We start from the raw sequence: 20872 nt of genomic DNA on the forward strand, positions 1-20872 counted from the left end.
ACATTGATGGCAAAGGAGAACCGATCAAGTTTCAAATTTTTTTAAAGTGCCGGGACATGGATCATAGCTCCGCCCCCACACCCGGAAGTTCCGCCACCAAGTTCTGATTGACCCACGGCCTATTCAGTCAGATATAATGGATGACCATCGATAGCTACAACAATCGATGGTTATCCAAGTAATATGTTACTACTATCGATGGCAGGGTGCAAAATCGCCATCAATGCCAACCATCGATGGCGTCTGCACCAATGCCTATCCCTACTCAGCAACCTTTACTACCCCTCATGCCCACACACCTCTATCACTGCCCTGCCTCCTGTTCTCCTGCCCCGTAACTTCCGCCAGTGGGAACCCACTCACCCTGAGTTGCCCACATTCCCCTATCATGCTTTACCACCCAGCCTCCTGCTCTCATGCACCCTAACTCCCACCCAGTAGGAAGAGACACTGACTCAGGGTCACCGTCCTGTGCTGCCACGCTGGACCCTCACCCACTGGCAGAAGCTGCACAGTGTCCCCCACCCTCCTCTTTAGTCCCCCTTATGCCCACACACCCCTATCACTACCCAGCCTCCTGTTTTCCTGTGTCGTGACCTCCGCCAGTGGGGAGCCGCTGACTCAAAAACACCCTACTATACTATTGCACACACACACCTCAACAACACGCACACACACACCCCCACACCCACAAATGTCACTGTACCCTCCACACTATCAATGTACATCTTACTCTGTAACCGCTTTTTTATTAAACAAAACAATACCCACCCCCTTCCACATCATATGCTCTCTATTTAACACATTTCACCTATAACTCAAGTTGCACTACAGGCCATCTTTCATACAATTCTAACCATATTTCACACAATACAAACGTTCACAAATTAGGGGGGCGCAGCCCCTTACGACGGTGTGAAGAGCGCCCGTAGGGCGCGATGAATCACCTAGTATATATATATATATATATATATATATATATATATATATATATATAAATAATTAATACAAGTGTTACCAATGTCACTTCTGCCACACTTCCGGGTATCTGTGTTTGCTTTCTACACGTGCGCTGTGTATCCGGATTTATACTCAATCAACAATAATATATATTTACTCTGCTTCTCTCTCCCGGTACTGCCCCATTCTTACTTCTCATCTTTGCTTTTAAACTTGAGCAGCTTGTGTACATTCCTCTCCTCTCACTCTTTCTTCAAGCATTTGGCAGCTAGATTCCTCTAACTAACATACTTGCCTAACTGTCCCTCTCCATGAGGGAGAAAATGCGAAAATGGGAGATATTTGAACATTCACATCAGTCCCTGCCCCAGTGGAGCTTACAATCTGTATTCCCTACCACATGTACACGCACATACAGACATTCTAGGGTTAATTTTGTTGGGAGCCAATTAACCTACCAGTATATTTTTGGAATGTGGGCGGAAACCAGAGTACCCGGAGGAAACCCACGCAAGTACAGGGAGAATATACAAACTCTGCACAGTTAGAGCCATGGTGGGAATCGAACCCATGACCTTAGCGCTGTGAGGCAGTAATGCTAACCATTACACCATCCGTACTGGCCTGTACTGGGACGACACCACTAGGTCAACAGGCAGCAAGGTCGACATGGGTATAGGTCGACATGGGTCAAGGTCGACATGGGTCAAGGTTGACCTGACATTAGGTTGAAACAAACATTAGGTCGACATGGGTAAGGTCGACAGTCAAAAGGTTGACATGGGGTTTTTCACTGTTTTATGAGCCGACATGTGCCGATGGACGGTATTTCATGCCCTACCATCCACTAGGGCGTGGCGGGAGAATAAAATAGTGTGCCGAGCGTGGTGAGGCACCGTGCCCGAAGCATCGCGAGCGATGATACATCTGGCCCAATGCCAGAAGATCTCTCAGGTAACAACATCACATACACTGATGGGCGGGGTCAGAGGTCAGGCCAACTGCTGGTAATGTAGCTGTTGCTATAAAAATAAATGTATTTATTAAATTGATCAACATAAACAACAAAGACCCATACAGTTAGGTCATAATATAACAGCAATACAGTAATGGTTGTCAGTGGCAAACGCAGGATTTTCAGAAGGGGGTTTCCAGAGGGGCGGAGCAAAGCACGGAGATGGACACTTAGGTGACCCAGTATATGCCAGGTCAGTTTAGTATTATAGATAGACCAAATGTATAGAAATAATAATATATATATTTAATATATATATATATAATACACACACACACATATATATATATATATATATATATATAACTATATATATATATATAACTATATATATATACATACATATATATATATACATACAGGGGAGTCAACAGCAGTGTAGACCCCTGGGCATAGCAATGTATTGGGGCCCCTACTGATCCTCCAGTGGTAGGGGTGGGGGAAGCTTTGATGTCCCGCAGGTGGTAGGGGGTATTATATCAACTGCTCAGCATGTAGGGCCTGGATCAGTAATTTCCACTAATTACCCCTTTACTGCACAGATGGTGGGAGATGGGGTGGGAGAAGGGGGCATTGGGCTGAATGAAGGGGCCCTGATACATAAGGAGGGGTGTATAGTGGAGTGGGCTTATTATTCATAATTTTCTGGTGGGAGGACAGCTTGCTTGACTATATATATCTCCAGTTCCCAAAAATAAATTTCTTAGATTTTAATGGAATTAAAAACTAGAGAATCCCAACCTACCAAATGTTACTGGGGACTAGGGGATCAGAGTTCAGGAGGCAGAGCAATCTGCCAATGAGTATATAAAACTACATACCAGGAGTGTGGAGATGGAGCAGTAACCAGCTGGTGGAAGGGTGATATCTCTGGTTGTAGGAACAGTAGAGACAAGCTACTAGTGTCAATCAAAGGGGGAGAGTCCCAGGTTTTGGAATATACCCTCAGAAAAACTCTAAAGGCCCATACACACTTGACGATTTTCAGCTGAAAATCGGTCAAAACAGCAGTTTTGAGCGATTTTCGGCTCAAAATCGCCTAGTGTGTATGGCCCAGAGATTGCCCACTAGCGATGATGCGCGCTCCCGCATCATCGCTAGAAAAGTGGTTCATCTGCTGGTTTTACCAGCAGATGTGGCGATGATGGATGGTTTTTCATCCATCATCGCCGTGTGTGTACGCTGCCGGGCTGAAAGTTTAACCACTTTCAGCCCAGCGGACCGTCCCGCTGCCCCCCCGCCCCCTCGCCTGTCATACTCACCCTGTGCTGGTCCGCGCCGCCCCGCTCATCACCAGGCTCCGTCTGGTCGGCTGCTGCTGCTGCTCCCCGGCCAGGCCAAACACCCGGCTCGCCCCGCCCCCTGCCATGTTTAACACGGAGCAGACAGCAATGCTGTCTGCCCAGTGCCCAGCTAAACACACTGGCCACCAATGTTTATATTTTTCTGCCCACTGCCACCAATGAATTCATTTAAATGCAGCAATATATTATTATTAATATATATTATATATATATGAATATATATTATATATCTATATATATATTATAATATATATATATATAGTAATATATATATATATACATATATTGTAATATAAATATTATATATATATCTCATAATAAATATATATATTAATATATACTCACAAGTATATTATAATATATATATATAATTAAATGGGGGATGGCCAGGTATGGTCCACCGGAGCGCCCCAAGCGGAGGGGGGGGGGGGGGGGGTAGCGCTCTGGCGCTTACTCGCTCCACGGGGGAAGGGGCTGGCGGGTGATGCGGCCGGTGCTGCATGGCTCCACGGGGTGGGGGGGAGGTCGGGGGATGATGCGGTGAGAGCTGTCGCGTCGCTCAACGAGGGTGGTGGGTGATGTGGCGACGGCCGCCGAGTCGCTCCGGGGGGCGCGGGGGGGAGTTGAGCCCCCCTGTCTAGTATACACATGCCATTTAAATAAATATATAGGTGGGCAGTTTGCATTTAAATAAATATCCATTGGTGGGAGTGGGCATATAAATATATAAACATTGGTAGGCAGTGTTGGCGGTAACATATACATTGCTGGTCTGTGCCAGCAATGCATAAATTAGTGCCAACACTGCCCACATTATTGCGCAGGCCAGCAATGTATCCATTACTGTCAACACTACCCACCAATGTTCATATATTTATATGCCCATTGCCACCAATGTAAGGTATATTTGGAACCCTTGGAATTCAAACCTAGCCCATTTATAATGAAAGAGTTCAGCAAAGTCTTTCGCCTCCTGAAAATCTCTTGCTCTTTGGGGAAAATAGCTCAGTGTGTACGCACTACTTTGGTGAAAGATATATCTCTCAAACATTTTGGCAAAGTCTTTTGAAATGAAAATCTTCAAGTGTGTATGGGCCTTAAGTCAGACAGAAAGTGAAATATCTGACTGGGAAGAGCAATTAACAGGCTTGGATGGGGACCACTGCTTTGAAGTCAGATATTTCTGGTTCCCAAGGGCCGATTTTTTAAATTCTTATACCCATGGAAAGAGGGGACCCTCAGCTTTCAGCTTAGAGTCCTTAGACTCCTGGGGGGGTTTCTGGGTACTCAGAAACCCCCCCCCCCCCCCCCCCTGCGTGCGCTACTGGTTGTTATAGATCTAGATTCAATATAATAAAGAAAATGATCCAATTTTTATTTAAAAAAAAATAGGATAAAAGAAAGGTAAGAAAAGTAAATAAAGTCTGGCAGCACTAACACATAGGTAGGTTAGGGAAAAATTAGGGAAAAGGAAGAACAGAGAAAAAAATGGAGGAAAGAGACAGAAAAAGAGAGAGGAGGGTGGATCCTCATCTATAGCCCTTATTAGGAGCTACAAATTAAAAAAATAAAAATAATTTATTTACTTTATTGGCTATTGAAATAAATATATATATATATATATATATATATATATATATATATATATATATATATATATATATATATATATATATATTGAAAGGGGAATTCATTTGTTGAGTGGCTAACCATGGACCCTATATTTTATTAAAAATTCATGCTAGTCATATATTCCATGCGGTAAACATGGCAAATATGGAATAATAGATTGCAAAGATGGGGGGTTAAGTTGCTTCCAATTACCCACCAGTTGGCAAGCAGTAACCGATATCACGTCACATCAGTTTACCCCGCTGAAAAAACTTGGGTTATTGCCAGGTTTCCCCATGTCGCGGCTCAATGTAAAAGGGTTAACCCAGTCCAGTGACCCTGGATCCAACCAGACTGGACCACAGATTTAGGTGAAAAAGGGGTATTACCAGTAAAGGTATGTTTTGCTTACTCAATTAGTACCAATCTACAGAGACCGTGGTAAGATAGTAAACATATATAGGAGGCATTTTTCAGATGTTTCCATTAACTGCAACATTACATCTATGGTACAGTGAGCACGCTGTTTCTGTTTATCTCCACTCCTGGGATTAAAACTGAACATTTATAGATAATTTAGAAGCTCTTTTTTCACACTATGTTTCTAAAGAATTTTATATGATACAATTGGTCACTAATTCCCCTATCCACCCATTTTTATACATTGTCTTATACAGTGACTTACAATTACTAACTACTCAGGGGACAGCTGAAGCCCCATGCCATGCATATCCAAACTATGGCCCTCCAGCTGTTGTGAAACTACACATCCCAGCATGCCTTGCCATAGTTTTAGCATTTCCTAATAGCAAACTGTGGCAAGGCATGATGGGACTTGTAGTTTCACAACAGCTGGAGGGCCATAGTTTGGACATGCCTGTTGTATGGAGTGTTGAAAGAATTTGCTTTGATTTGGAGGTCGTAAATTTTTACCAAGAGGCAGTGTAGCTTCCCATTGTTCTCTTTCTCTGTTGTGCTATATCTATCTATCTATCTATCTATCTATCTATCGATATAGATAGATAGATATTTCTTTACCCCCTGGACTAGCATAACTACACTGTCCCAGAACACTATCCACATGGACATATATTTGGAATAGTAACCTGTTCCAAGCGAAGTTAGAAACCACCCCCAAGCATGGCGAATGCACGTTTTAATGTTTTGAACAAGTTTAATTTTGTTCTGAAGCAGTTTATGCTAGTTATCACATACCTCCAACTGTCCCATTTACAGCTGGACAGTCCCGCTAAATGGATGCTGTCCTGCAGTCCCTCACATGGGAAACAGTGTCCTGCGGGCGGAGGGGACAGTTGGGAGCCGATTGCTAAATAGATGCCACATCTAGCAAGTGCAGGGATTGAGCTGATCAGGGAGTGTTAGGCACCACCCCCAAATGAATACAACAGAAGGCTGCATTGCTGGATCATGCCCCATCCATCGATGGCTCCACCTCTCCTGCTGCAGCCAGACCCTTTTTCAGCGGCGGATGTTCTTCTGTCGCTGCAAGTCCAGCTGCAGTGACTTCAGAAGTTGGAAGTTATGTTAACATGGTGTTACTTATCTGCAGGGCTGCCGAGAGGGTGAGGGAGGGAGCAGGTACTAAGTACCCGGGCCCGGGCTTTTTGGAGCGGCCCGGCAGGGGCCCTGGTCTGACCCCCCCCCCTTCCCTCCCGGCAGCAGCACACACGTACAGCATGTGCTGTGCTGACAGCAGGCTCAACATGAGTTTCTCATTGACAACGTGAGAGCTCATCCCAAGCCTGTGTGTGCTGGTGCTGAGGTGTATGCGACAATAGCACTCGCCTGTCAACTTTAAAGTGTGTTTTTTTCACCCCCTATACGTGTTTTTTTGGAGGGCATGGCCTAACCAGGGAGGTGGCCATGCCTCCCATGATTAGGACACGCCCCCAAAATTTTACCGGGGCCCGGCATACCTCTTGGCGGCCCTGCTCATCTTCCCAGTGTGAGTATGCCGTGGTACCATCTGGAACAGCTAGCCAGGTCAAAATCCAGGTCACTCACCAAGAGTTAGATTTGGGTGAGATATTTTGCTTCTGTGAAGGGTAAATACTGGCGGCTTTATTTTTACATTGCGATGTAGATATAAGTTTGAAGTACAAAGCCCACCAAATTTAACTCTCCACCTGCAGTACACGTGGTTTTGTCCATTAGCAAACCAAATGTGCTTTGCGATCCAACCTGAAGCACCCCCAAAGTACCACCCAGCTATTAACTGTCATTTTTCAAACATAGCCTATAACATGACAGTTAGGAGCTGATTGGTTGTATTTAATCTCAGTCCACTTCATCTCTCTCCAAGGCTAAGTACATAGATCCCTTTGTCTTTAATCTATTTTGTTCAATGTGTTATTACTTGTTGTAGGTAATAATCAATATATTCTAAATGTTTAACAGGAGGGACATAAATGTATTAATCTATTCAATAAATACATTTATTTTTATAGCAACAGCTACATTACCGGCAGTTGGCCTGACCTTCGCCCACCAGTGTATGTGATGTTGTTACCTGAGAGATCTTCTGACATTGGGCCAGATGTATCATCGCTCGCCATGCTTCGGGCACGGTGCCTCACCACGCTCGGCACACTATTTTATTCTCTCGCCACGCCCTAGTGGATGGTAGGGCATGAAATACCGTCTATCGGCACATGTCGGCTCATAAAACAGTGAAAAACCCGATGTCGACTTTTTGACTGTCGACCTTACCCATGTCGACCTAATGTTTGTGTCAACCTAATGTCAGGTCGACCTTGACCCATGTCGACCTATACCCATGTCGACCTTGCTGCCTGTTGACCTAGTGGTGTCGTCCCAGTACGGGCCAGTACGGATGGTGTAATGGTTAGCATTACTGCCTCACACACCCTCGGGGACTTAACGAGAGGATGCCATGGAATGTTTTCTAAATGGACTTCCCATGCATGCCCCATCAACAGTTTAGTTCCCCCGCAAGTCACTGAGCGCTTGCCATCTTATACTTATTATCCATTAAGCCCCCTCCAGGCCAGCTCAATTATCCTTGACCTGCCTCCCGATTTATATCTTTGAGACAGGGTGTCAATATGATGCATCATATACGCATGAGCTAGAATGATATGTTACAACCTGACCCATTTAGATGTACACACTACCTCCAGCCAGCAGCCTCCAGCTAATATGCCGCACAGTTGAAAATCACCGTTATATTAATAACGTATTTATTGCTCATCAATGCTATAACTGTGCCACCTGTGCTGTTAAGTTTCTTGCGCACTGTATTTTGTCACACGCCATTCACGAAAATGTTTTGTTTATACACAGGTTGCCCAGGTAACCCAGCGTCGCGAACGCCGGGCGGAAGAACCGGAAGTGAAGCACGCACCACTTCCGGCCACACGCCGGCGACGGACGCAGGTGACGGGCTGCCGCCTCTGTCTTCCCTTACCTGATAAAGGTAAGAGTCTTACTGTTGATTTTGTCACTCCTGCACCTTGAAAACGGGGCTCTTCCCCGAAACGTCGGTCTTTGTCTGCACCTGTTTAATGATGTTATAAAGCTGTTTTTTACAAGTCTCCGAGTGCCGCCGCTGTGTTCCCCAAGTTATATATATATATATATATATATATATATGGGCAGGCTAGTTGGGCATATAGGTTTTGTCCAATTCTATGTTACAGCATTGAGGTGTATTCAATGTCCCTGATGGCAAGTTATCGACGGCAAGAAGCGCCGATAGCTCACCATCAGTATTAAACTCCCTCCCCTTCACATGCTATTTCTACCCCGCCTGTTCCCTGAGTCGAGGTGGAAATGGCAGGTGTGGCCATTAAAACAGACCTCACTGTTTAAGGGAATCCTCGCCGTCCTCTCACAGCGAGGATTTGTCCCTTACATTGAATATGGGGAGGGGGGGTTTGAGGAAAACCCATCCACGCCATACAAACCCCCTTGCCGACCGTATTGAATAACGCCCTTTATGGTGATGCAATTTCCAATACATAATGATGATGACCATAATTAGTGGAATAATACAATTATTTTGTTACCAACCGAAATTAAGCAATGGGTAGATTTATTGTCCGTAAAATAATGGAAGTTCTGAATAAGGTAAATAAGGCAAATACGTGTACAGACATCATAGTAGAGAGATACTGTAAATTGTGGTTTGCATTTTGCAGACACTCTTTATTGCAACCTTGTTTACAGAGTATGTACAGTTTCACTAAATCATTAAGCGCTCCTGGGAACGTATCCTCTTTATTCTTCATCAAGGATCTTTTGCTGTATAAGAAACACAAAAGAATGATCTGTCAGACTGAAATCTATGAATCAACGCTATCTTTAGTAAACAACATGGTCCAGCAGTCTGATTACTGATTGTGGTATATTGGCAGATAGTGTGTTGCCCTATACTTTGGTCTCTGCTTTATACAATCTATACGTCATTGAGAATAAAGATCATCTTAAAACCAAATTAAACAGTGGGACAATTAAATCCTATTTAAGTCAGCTGGTCAGTGATCATTTACAGTTTACAGTTTCTTATATAGCGCAGTATACTCAGTTGCGCTTTATCATTGGAAACAACAGTGACAAACTGGGTAGAAACAAACCGACATAGACATAGGAGGTCCCTACTCGCAAGCTTACAATCTATAGGCATTGGCCCTCATTCAGATTTGCAGCAAAATGTAATAGCTTTCGAGTTTGGCCGCTGTGTCAATCTCTGACATTTTTTTAAAGGGGCAATCACTTACAAGGCATGGTTTTGCCTTGCAAATGATTGCCCCTTTAAAAAAACGGTACTTGTGTAGTTTCACTGCGCCAGCATGGTGCCGTGCTACTTCCGGGTTCTACGCTCGCCACAACTATTTAAAATAAACTAACTTAACTCCATGCCAACATGGATAGTTCATACCCCCACTATCCATGTTGGCATGGAGTTGATTTTAAATAGCGTGGCGAGCCACCGAGCCCGCAGCGTGGGCGAGCGATGCTGGCGCCGTGAAACTACACAAGTACCAAAAAAACATTTGAGTTCAGACGGTGTCCCGTACAGCGGCCGAACTCGGAGGCTATAACATTTGGCTGCTGGTTGATGTTGCGGCTCATACATCAAAGTACTGATGTTCAGAACTCTGCGCATGCACCAGACCTTTATTCCACATGTGCAGTATGGGTGTGTGCTGTTGGTTGCACCACGGCATCAGATTGTCAGTGATTTGGGGGCTGGAAGGGTTTGGCTATTTGCTCTGTTTCTTTAAATGAAGGCATGTCACTGCCAATGCAGGTGGGATATCCTGGCCACTAGGCAGTTCTTGCGGCCCCCTGATGATCCGATACTGCATCCTAGGATGAATCTAGTATCAGTAATGCAGCAGGAGGCGAGACGTCTCCTGCTGCATTACCATATTAGAGCTATTGTTGCTTCCATTTAGGGAGGCCAATCCCGGGATCGGGATCGGCAGGATCCCGGGATTTTGGCCTAAAAACACTGGGATTTTAATCCCGGGATTGGCTCGTCCAATCCCAGGATTTTGGGATTGCTTACCGCATGCTCTCTGCGCAGATATTGGTTTGTTTTTTTAAATGCCGGGCAGCGATGAGTAGCAGACATTGCCTGGCTGTCCCTCGTCTGTCTGCAGTGTGACCCCAGAGGTCATGCTATGCAGCCTGACAGCCGCGTACACCCACTGGGTCTACTGCAGACGTTGCCCAGCTGTCCCTCATCTGTGCGCAGTGTGACCTCAGAGGTCGCGCTATGCAGCCCGACAGCCACATCCACCCGCTGGGTCTCCTGCCCACCCCACCGAGTCTCCAGCCAACTCTGAAGATGCCAGCCCAAGAAAACTGGCTAGGTAAAAGCCAGCCGTGCCCGCCCTCCTGATCGTCGTGCCGGGTCTCCAGCCAGAAGCAAGACACCTGCCAGCAAAGTATACATAGAGGTTGGTAGGTGGGAGGAGGGAAAGAGGAGCCATAGATAATGCCTGACAAGAAGGAAATAGGACTGGCAGGGGAAAGATAGAAAGACTGTGGGGGAGAGAAAGGGGATGTAATGACTGAGGGACAGGGGGTAGAGCTAAAGAGGAAAATGCAGTGCAGCTAAAGAGCCCTGCTGCTAACAGCTTTGACACCATTAAATCAATCCGGATTCCCGGGATTGAGCATTTTTGAATCCCGAATCCAGGGATTGAAAAAATGGCCCGGGATTGGCATCCCTACTTCCAAGTTGCATGATAACTACTCCAACCACATCTGAAGAAGGGCATTGGAGGGGCCACACATGATTTTAAGCCAGTTTAAATACAGATAACTTGTATTAAGCAGATCATTTCCAATTTATGAATGAGAAATAATATGGTCAAAGTAGCAATAAAAACATCAATAATAAGACAGAGCATGATTTATATCATAGGAGAGTGATGTACATGTATGTGTAAAAGAACAAAACAAGGATGAACGATAAATCATTGGGAGCATCCTAACCTACATTATGTTGGATTATTATGGATGATTCTTATGCGACTTCCTCAGAGGGAGATGTTGCATAAAACTTCCCTTGAACTGCCCGGTAGCTTCCCAGGCGGCAGGATTGTATGCGACATATCGCATGTGATGCCCATTCGCCACTGCCAGAGCCTGTCCAAATTTACAGATCCTTTGTGCAGCAGGTCCGATCTCGAACTCCGGTCCAATGCACATCGGATCGTAGCAGATGTCAAACACCTGAGATTTGGACACTTTTCACCCAATTTCTCGTCCCGATTCATCGGAATCAGGTGAAAAGTGGCCAAACAGACAAGTGTATGGTCAGCTTTCCCTGCAATCAATGATTCTGTGCTTTACCCTTTGCATACAACATACCCATTTTACTCTTTAGCACTCACCTTGCCTCCTACATCTCTGGTCTTAGCTCTCAGCTTATTGACCTGAGACTCTGCAATGTCTGCTCGTTCCTCTGCCTCATCCAGGTCATGCTGAACTTTCCGGAACTTGGACAAGTTTGAGTTGGCTTGTTCCTCCTATAGGTATAACATGTTTAAAAATGGAAAATGGAATAAAAGTATAGGACAGAAAATAAGAAGAGAAGATGATATGGTATTTACTTACAGCCTCTTCTGCCTGTCTCTTATAAGCCTTCACTTTCAGCTGCAGCTTGTCAACCAGGTCCTGAAGACGCGCCATGTTCTTTCTGTCCTCTTCTGTCTGTAGAAGGAATTGAAAGAATAGAAAAAGTGGAGATCTAAAATAAGGAAACGCTAACTGAAGCATTTAGTAATAAGTAAGTAAGTAGTAATATGCCAATATATCTCACTATGTCGCTTTATGGTCTTATATTTTACTTATGTCATCATTTATATGGCATACCTGGTAAGTGAGCTCTTTAAGACGCCTCTCATATTTCCTCATCCCCTTCACAGACTCCACATTGCGCTTCTGCTCGGCCTCCAGCTCACTGTCCAGTTCCCGGACTCGAGCCTCCAGCTTCTGCAGCTGCTTCTTGCCTCCTTTCATGGCAATCTGCTCAGCTTCATCCAGCCGCTGCTGTAGATCCTTGATGGTTTGTTCCATGTTCTTCTTCATCCTCTCCAAATGAGCACTTGTGTCCTGCTCTTTCTTCAGCTCCTCAGCCATCATGGCAGCCTAGATACAGGAGATGTGTGGCACAGGCATTAAACCATGAACTAGGTAAAATTGGGGGAAGTCGCTATCTAGATACGTACATCAGTAATTGCTTTCTTGGCCTTTTCCTCTGCGTTGCGGCATTCCTGTATTGTCTCCTCCACCTCTGTCTGTAGTTGGGACAGGTCAGACTCCATCTTTTTCTTCTGATTGATCAGGCTGGTGTTCTATGTGAGGAAAAGAGTAACAAAACATAATCAAACAGATGTCAGAAACTAAGCCTGACTGATATTTATATATATAAATATGTAATAGAAAGAAAGTCCTAACGACGGCATAACTGATCACACATCTACTCAGTTACAATCAGTATAGGAATAATATGTTATTTATGGAATGACAAAATCATGTTCCCCTCAGACCTGAGAGTGGAGGAGTTGGACCCTCTCGCTGGTCTCTATCAGCTCTTGCTCTGCAAGCTTGCGTGCTCTCTCTGTCTGTTCCAACAGTGACCGCAGTTCCTCCAGCTCAGCCTGAAGCAGCAGGTTCCTCCTCTCCACAATCGCAATGTTCTCTTTAAGATCATCATTGGCCCTTAATGTATCATCCAATTGAATTTGGGTGTCCTGTGAGCAACGACATAGTGGTCATTTTGGTAATAGCTCATCATTCTAATGTCAGCCACTATATGACAAGGGCTAACTCTACGCAGGTAAATTTATTTTTGTCCCTCTGTCAGGGGCCATTTTAAGAAATTAGTAATCCCATGTGTATTTATGTGTGCTCCATCCCTCTGGAAATATGATGCCAATGGCTGTGGAGAAGATAAAGAATCTTGCACAGTCAGATCCTTTGCTACCTTCTGCACATGGTATATTTGCGGCTCTTGAGGCAATGTGCACCACATGCTTTACATTAATTATATAGATACTGAACACCTCTGTAGCTTTCATGTGTTTACCAAGACATAGACGCCTATTCATAATGTTAATTATTGTGGACCAAATCTAAAGATCTATTGTCTCTGTGCAAATCCTTTCACCATTACTTTAACACTAATGTATAGTGGTGAACGGATCTGTGCCAGAGTTATATGAATGGGTCCATCTTCTCAACTGGGACTTCTTCCCATGAGGAAATGTTTATTTTTATTTTTGGAGCTTGATTAATTTAGGTCACCATACTGATCTATGGAGACATTGGGTCAGATCGGAATTATGAAATTCCGATCTGACCCAATTATGGGATACCTGTGATCTCTCACTTGTTACCGTTGTAATGATTAGAATTCGATTTTACATTTTAATTTCCACCTTCTTTTAAGTGATGATGATTAGACCCAGAAGGGTAGTTTATTATTTAACAAGCTATTACAATTTTTTTTTTCAACACTTGAAAAACTGAGGTGGGAAGAGAATTCTTATTGTATGAATGCGTCTACTGTTAAAAAGTAGCAGTTTACCTTAAGAGAAGTGTGTGCCACTTTCAGGTGTTTATGGGCCTCAGCTGCAGCACGATTAGCCTGGCTAAGCTGTATCTCCATTTCATTTAGATCACCCTCCATCTTCTTTTTGATCCTGAGGGCCTCATTACGGCTCCTAGTCTCAGCCTCAAGTGAAGTTTGCAGTGAATCCACCAGACGCTGGTGGTTCCTCTTAGCTTGTTCCATCTCTTCATCCTTCTCTGACAATTTCCGCTCAATCTCAGTCTTTATCTGGTTGAACTCTAGCTGGATACGCAAAATTTTGCCTTCTTCGTGCTCCAATGAGGCCTGAAGAGAAAATACAGATTTCACTACACTAACCTTACACCAGCTTGTTATTTAGTGTTATTTACATGTGTATCATGGTTTGCAGCCATAATAATTTTGGGCAGATTTATTGTAACTGTTTCCTCTGATGACCCGTGTCCTTACCTCAGCTTCTTCCAGAGCAGTTTGCAGCTCCATCTTCTCCTGCTCAAGTTGCTTTCTAACCTTTTCCAGTTCATGAATGCTCTTTCCACCCTCACCCAGTTGCTCTGTTAGGTCTGAGATTTCCTCTGAGAAACAATTTTGGATTTAGTTAATGTCATAATAGCGGTTTGCTGTTCTTTGAATTGCTCTTTTATAACCACTTACCTGCCACATACTCTTATTAGGCAAGCATTTACTAAAAAAATTGCCATTTCATTGCATGAATATGCAAAAAGAAGACCATATTGTCATACATGCATCATGTATGCATGTATGCAATGTTAAACTGTATTAAACTAGTAAGCCCGCTCAAAGCAAATGCTCCAAAAGCTAGTTTGCTACCTTGTGATTGCCTCTGTGTTTGTGCATGTATGAGAGAGAGAGAAAGAGATGTAGTTTCACTTGCTGCCAACAGATGTCAATGTTTTGGAGACACACAACCAGACACTAGACATATATATAGTTGACTAATAAGCTCGCTAGAAGTAAATGCTTTGAAAGCTAGTCGGCTACCTTGTAATTGCCTCGTGGTTTGTGCATGTATGAGAGAGAGAAAGATATGTAGTTTCTCTCGCTGCCAGCAGATGGCAGTGTTTTGGAGACACACAAACGGACACTAAACATATATATAGATGACTAGTAAACTCGCTCGAAGCTAATGCTTCGAAAGCTAGTAGATGTTGTTTCACTTGCTGCCAAGCAATGGCAGTGCAAGCCCACTCAAAGCAAATGCTTCCAAAGCTAGTAGATGTAGTTTCACTTGCTGCCAACTGATGGCAGTGTTTCATGGACACTAGACATATATATATATATTATAGATAATTTCTTACCTTGAAGGTTTTTGTTTTCCCTCTTGAAAGTCTCAAGGTGCTCCAGAGACTCCTCATAGGCATTCTTTAACTTAAACAGCTCAGTGCTGAGGGAGCGAGCTTCCTTTTGAGAAGACTCTAGGTCCGTCTGTGATTCCTCAAATTTCTGCTTCCACTCAGCTAGGATCTGGAAAACGTGAAGATGGTTAGAGCCAGTCCATGGCATATTTTCAGCTTTCTGTAACATGAAATAATTTTTAATCACCTTATCAAAGTTCCTTTGTTTTTTGTCGAGTGCAGCAGATGCAGCATTTGATCTCTCCAGATCCACCATTAAGTCCTCTATCTCATTCTGCAGTCTGTGTTTGGTCTTCTCAAGAGACGAGCATTTTGCATTTACAGCCTCTACAGCCTCTTCTGCTTCCTGGAGCCTCTGCGCTAATTTCTTCCTACCGGAGAAGGTGTATTGGGGCATAAATCATGAGGTTATAGACAAGAGGACTGTGTACTAGATAATGATTCCAGGGAAAAAACAGCAACAAATAATAAATGCATATGCAAATAGATAAACATTATGGGTCATGCATTCCCATATTCATGCAAGGAACTTCCCATATACTTTGTTTCTACCTACAATTTTTTCACCCATCATGGTGGCACAGGATGAAGCAGAGCCTTCTAACAAACAAGCTTTATGCTCGTCTTATACAACAGCATGAAACATAATCCAAGCAAAAAGCTTCTCTGTTGAAAGGAATTATAAAGCTGAGATGCATTAAGACACCTGAGACGATGTTAGAGAGGCAATGGATCACTCATGCAATGTGAGGAGGTGGTCAGGCATCATTCAACAAGCAGTCACAGACTACAAATGCGAGATAAGGAATAAAGCAGCAAAACAATGCATAACAGATAAAGTTACAGTTAGGGAAGCCAATCTTGGGGCATGTTTTCAATCCCGGAATTTGGGTTTGGAAAAATGCTCAATCATGGGATTCCCGGAATCCGGTAATTGGCCTCCCTAATGAGAAAAATGCCCTGCATATTTGCCTTCATGGCCGGGTGTGGGTGGGAGTGGCCGGGAGCTGTGCGGGCGGGTTACTGTGAGTCGGACCAGGGAGCGATGCGGTGCTGCTGGAGGCTGGTGGAGCAACTAGAAGCTGGGCCGGGGAGAGTTGCGGTGATGCTGGAGGAGCGTCTGGGAGCCGGGCGGGTGGCTGGAGCCAGGCTGGGCAGCAATGCAGTACAGCTTTGGATGAGCAGAGCAACTGTTTGGCCTGTGCAGCATGACCTGTGATGCTGTGCAGAGCCGCAGGCCAGGCATCGGGAACAGCCGGACAGCTTCTGAGCGAGTTGCAGCCCGGCATTAGACTGTGCATGTGCCGGCTAATCCCCAAATCCCGGGATTGGAAAGTCCAACTCCGGGATCGAAATCACTGTGTTTTGGGGCCAAATCCCGGGATCCCGTCGATCCCGATCCTGGGATTGGCCACCCTAGTTACAGTAAACCTGTTAATGTCACAGAAGTTAATAAAGTCTGAAATCAAATGCTAATTATAGTACCTAATACTATCTCACTTACTTGGCCTCCTCTAACTCCTCTGTCCTTTGGATAGCATCAGTCTCATATTTGGTTCTCCACTGCGCCACCTCTGCATTGGCCTTTGACAGAATCCGTTGCAGCTCTGACTTGGCCTCTTGTTCCTCTTCATACTGCTCCCTCAGAAGATCACAGTCATGGCGGGCAGACTGCAGAGCATGGGCTAGTGCATTTTTGGCCTTATGGTAAGAGAAAGGTGTTTGGTATTATATGCAGATATAAGAAGTGAGCTCCCACTATTTCCAATACATTGAAATGAAGGAAGTCAAATATTTACTTTATCCCATGATAAGGTATATGGTAACAAAACATTTTTCAGAACCAAAATCTAAAACAACTCTTAAATATTATCTATGTTACAGAAGTAAAAATTTGCCTTCCTCATCACACAATGATTACCTTACTCTCTTCCTCCATTTGACGTTTAAGGTCATCCAACTGTTGAGTGTATGTTTGCTTTCCTCGAGTCAGCTGGGACACTAATGCTTCCTTCTCATCCAATCTGCGGGACAGCTCCCCGTTCTCTGTCTGCAGCTTTGCCTTCTGGGAGGTGAACTCACTCAGTGATCGTTGAGACTCATCATACTTGCTCCGGTGCTCATTCATTTGGTCTTCTAATGTGCGGCACAACTTTTCTAAGTTTGCCTGGATATTACAACAGAGAAAAAGTATAATAGGAAAATATAGCACACAGTAAATCAATTTTATACTACAGTTGTGTACAACTACAATGTAGTGAGACCACAATGCAAATACAGTTTGGTATGTAACACTCATACGCATCGCAGCAAGCATGTAAAATGACACATATGTGTATACGTTTTCTAGATCATAATAACTGATTTGGATACATTGAGGCTAATGCTAAGTTGAACTTACATCAGTTTCCATTTAATCAGGCAAAATGGTTCTGCACATACCAAAAAAACAGTCTGCAACTCTTGCAAGTTGGGTGGAGAAAGGCAGGATTACCCTAGGACGATAACAACTGTGAACAGCTGCAGTCCATCACTGAGATGCATATACAGCTTGGTACACACCTAAAGATCAATTGATATGGCCATCGTCTGTGCTACACATCCGCCATAATATGTTTGTGAATGATGTCTTTGTCTGACGTATCGCTGGTTCACACTGGCCGATGTATCAGCAATGTATTGTCCATTCAATGGAATATGTGTACCCTCCAAAAGACTCACTCTGATGACAGTTGTTTTGTTTATAGCTGATTCAGGGCGCATATTTTAACAAGTGTGTATATAGATAGATAGATAGATAGATAGATAGATACAATCCCACAGAAAGAAGGCACTCAGGAGACTTTTAGATGAAATTGAAAAAAACGTGAAAAACTTCACTCACATTTAATTCAAAGGTGCGATGGCCCAGGGCTGAGAGAGCAGTGAATAAATTACATAGGAAAATCGCATCGCACATCGCATGGCCCTAAAATGGCCCATGCGATGCGATGCGATTTCACTACGCAGAATAGCCCACTAAGCAACTTGCTTAGTGGGCGCCCAACTAACATATAAGAAAGTACCTATATATATATATATATATATATATATATATATATATATATATATAGATATATAGATATATCTATATATCTATAGATATATCTTTTTATCTCTCTCTCTTGTCATTTGTGCCACTTTCCATATGCACACAAGTCCGCAAAATTTCAAACAATTGTGTTGATACTCGTCATGGGCCCTATTTGATTTAATGATACACAAAGCAAAAAGGTTGGCTCCAGATGGCTCAATTTAATGTCTATTTTATTTAGTAATCCTTATTTATGTGTCCTATAAATTCTTACTAACATTATTGTATTAGGGTCTATGACATCTACTGCCAAGCAGCACATCCCAATCAGTTGTCATTTCTCTAGAATATGATTATGCAATTACAAGTATAATAAAAAATACAATACAACTGGAATTTAGAATTGTGCATTAAGTAGGAAACACAAAATTGTTTTTAAAACCATCTCAATGCTAGACAGCAGCTGCACAGTCGTCACAGACACTGTGATGGATTCATTTTTGCACACTCACTATATTTATTATGCAGAGGAAAACTACAATTATATATGTTTATTAAAAGATGATAGAAGGTGCTTACCGTCATGAGAAATAATGCATGAATATGCCTTATAATAAAGTAATAACAATTAAACAAGTTGATATAACATGCAGAATAAATCCAGATCACTCCTTTACCTTGGATTTCACCACCTGCTCCATATTGGATGCCACATCATCTAACTCCAGTTTCAGTTCACTCTTCTCCTTCTCCAGTTTCTGTTTGACTCTCTGCAGGTTGTCTATCTGCTCGCTAAGCTCTGCCACAGAGTCTGCATGCTTTTTCCTGAGTGTGGCTGCTGTGGCCTCTGATTGCAGAGTGGACTCCTCTAGATCCCTTCTGAGTTTCAGGAACTCTGCCTCCCTCTTTTTGTTGAGTTCCAGTTGCACGGAGGTGGCTCCACCAGCTTCTTCTAGGCGCTCACTGATCTCTTCCAGTTCTCTTGACAGGTCAGAGCGAAGCTTTTCCACCTTAGCCCGTGCTGTTCTCTCTGCTTCCAGTTCCTCCTCCAGCTCCTCAATACGAGCCTCAAGAGAGGAGGATAGAGGAAAGATGAGATATGAACACACATGTCATTCAGTGAAATGTAGTATACAGTATTAAGCACATTTCATGATTAAAATACATTATGTAAAGGAGTGAAATGAAAATGGTCATAAGATATACTTGTGAATAGTATATTAATGTGACTTGGTATGATATGATTTAGAATATTGGAAGCATACCTGGTGCTCTTTGAGCTTCTTCTGCAGTTGTATGCCTTGTAATTGTTCATCCTCAATTTTGCTATTTTGTTGGCTAATCTCAAACTCTTTCCTATTGGAGAAATATAATGTATTAAATTGTTTTAATCATAGAATATTAAAAAAGCCTCAAGGTAGATGCTCACTTCTTCAACTTCTCCTCCAGCTGTTGTTTATCATTCTCAAGATCCATAACATTCTCTTGAGTCAGTTTCAGATCACCTTCCAGCTTTCGTTTGGCTCGTTCCAGATCCATTCTAATCTTTTTCTCTTGCTCCAAAGATCCCTCCAGCTGTAAGAAACCAATAACCATCAGCTGTGACTCCATCCAGCTCTACCCTGGGGTCTCTACTCTGCAAACTACAAGCATCACTTACATCATCAACCTGCTGCTCAAGCTTGGCTTTGGCCTTGCTCAAAACATTAACTTTGTCTTCTTCAGCCTGAAGGTCATCAAGAGTCTGCTGGTGAGCCTCCTGCAGAGCCTTTTTCTCCTTAGTTAGTTTGGCAATAATCTCGTCTAGTCCAGCCATCTCCTCAGTCAAATTTTTGACCTAAAATACCAAATTATTTAGATGAGATGGAAAATGAAAGGAAATAAAAACTCCCATATCCGAAAAATTATTATCTGAAAGAAAAGCCTCACCTTATTCTCGGTGGCATGCTTCTCCTTTTCCACTTTGGCCAAGGTTAGCTCTAGGTCATCAATATCCTTCTTGAGCTCAGAACACTCATCCTCCAACTTCCGCTTTTTAGCTGTCAGCTCTGCGTTCATCTCCTCCTCATCTTCCAACCTCTCTGTCTGCTCTTTTAGCTTGGCCTCCAGCTGGATCTTGTTCTTGATAAGCTGTTCACACCTCTCATCAGCATCATTCAAGTTATCTTGTTCCTGTAACAAATAGAGATATTTTTAAAACCTTTTTCAAAAACCAGTAACTACTGTAAATAAAAAGTAAAAAACTTTTAATCAAAAAAATCTTTGATGCTTTCCACAGTATGAGGTCTCCATACGACCCACTGCACCACACTTCTTCCTTTTTTTCTCTCTACCCTCCACAATGATTATTAGTTTTCTAAAAACATTAATAAACTACCCCCCCCCCCCCAAAAAAAAAAAAAACGTGAATTATTTAAATATGTATGAAATTTCACCATGTCC

At 43.3% G+C, this 20872-nt stretch overlaps 1 protein-coding gene and 1 long non-coding RNA gene across 3 annotated transcripts in view; one reads left to right on the top strand and one right to left on the bottom strand.

Annotated features, from left to right (window-relative positions):
* The first annotated feature begins 7720 nt into the window (after positions 1-7720).
* LOC146080857 (uncharacterized) overlaps positions 7721-20872 on the top strand; it is a 122642-nt gene continuing 109490 nt past the window's right edge. The window contains exon 1 of the long non-coding RNA XR_014475010.1: positions 7721-8347. This is a non-coding gene — a long non-coding RNA (uncharacterized LOC146080857). The remainder of the gene's footprint in view (positions 8348-20872) is intronic.
* LOC146080843 (myosin-6) overlaps positions 8965-20872 on the bottom strand; it is a 31884-nt gene continuing 19976 nt past the window's right edge. For both annotated transcript variants that reach the window (XM_083188530.1, XM_083188539.1), the window contains exons 22-38: positions 20360-20602; positions 20091-20267; positions 19860-20005; positions 19696-19786; positions 19108-19497; positions 17279-17524; positions 16862-17058; positions 15545-15728; positions 15301-15466; positions 14432-14556; positions 13979-14287; positions 12939-13142; positions 12618-12743; positions 12262-12537; positions 12004-12099; positions 11781-11915; positions 8965-9174 (exon numbers count right to left, since the gene is read on the bottom strand). In XM_083188530.1, coding sequence (XP_083044656.1) covers positions 9151-9174; positions 11781-11915; positions 12004-12099; positions 12262-12537; positions 12618-12743; positions 12939-13142; positions 13979-14287; positions 14432-14556; positions 15301-15466; positions 15545-15728; positions 16862-17058; positions 17279-17524; positions 19108-19497; positions 19696-19786; positions 19860-20005; positions 20091-20267; positions 20360-20602 — 3135 coding nt within the window. In that variant the 3' untranslated portion in view covers positions 8965-9150. The remainder of the gene's footprint in view (positions 9175-11780; positions 11916-12003; positions 12100-12261; positions 12538-12617; positions 12744-12938; positions 13143-13978; positions 14288-14431; positions 14557-15300; positions 15467-15544; positions 15729-16861; positions 17059-17278; positions 17525-19107; positions 19498-19695; positions 19787-19859; positions 20006-20090; positions 20268-20359; positions 20603-20872) is intronic.

The sequence above is a fragment of the Crinia signifera genome, chromosome 1, assembly GCF_055691185.1.
Source record: "Crinia signifera chromosome 1, ASM5569118v1, whole genome shotgun sequence".
Taxonomy (NCBI): domain Eukaryota; kingdom Metazoa; phylum Chordata; class Amphibia; order Anura; family Myobatrachidae; genus Crinia; species Crinia signifera.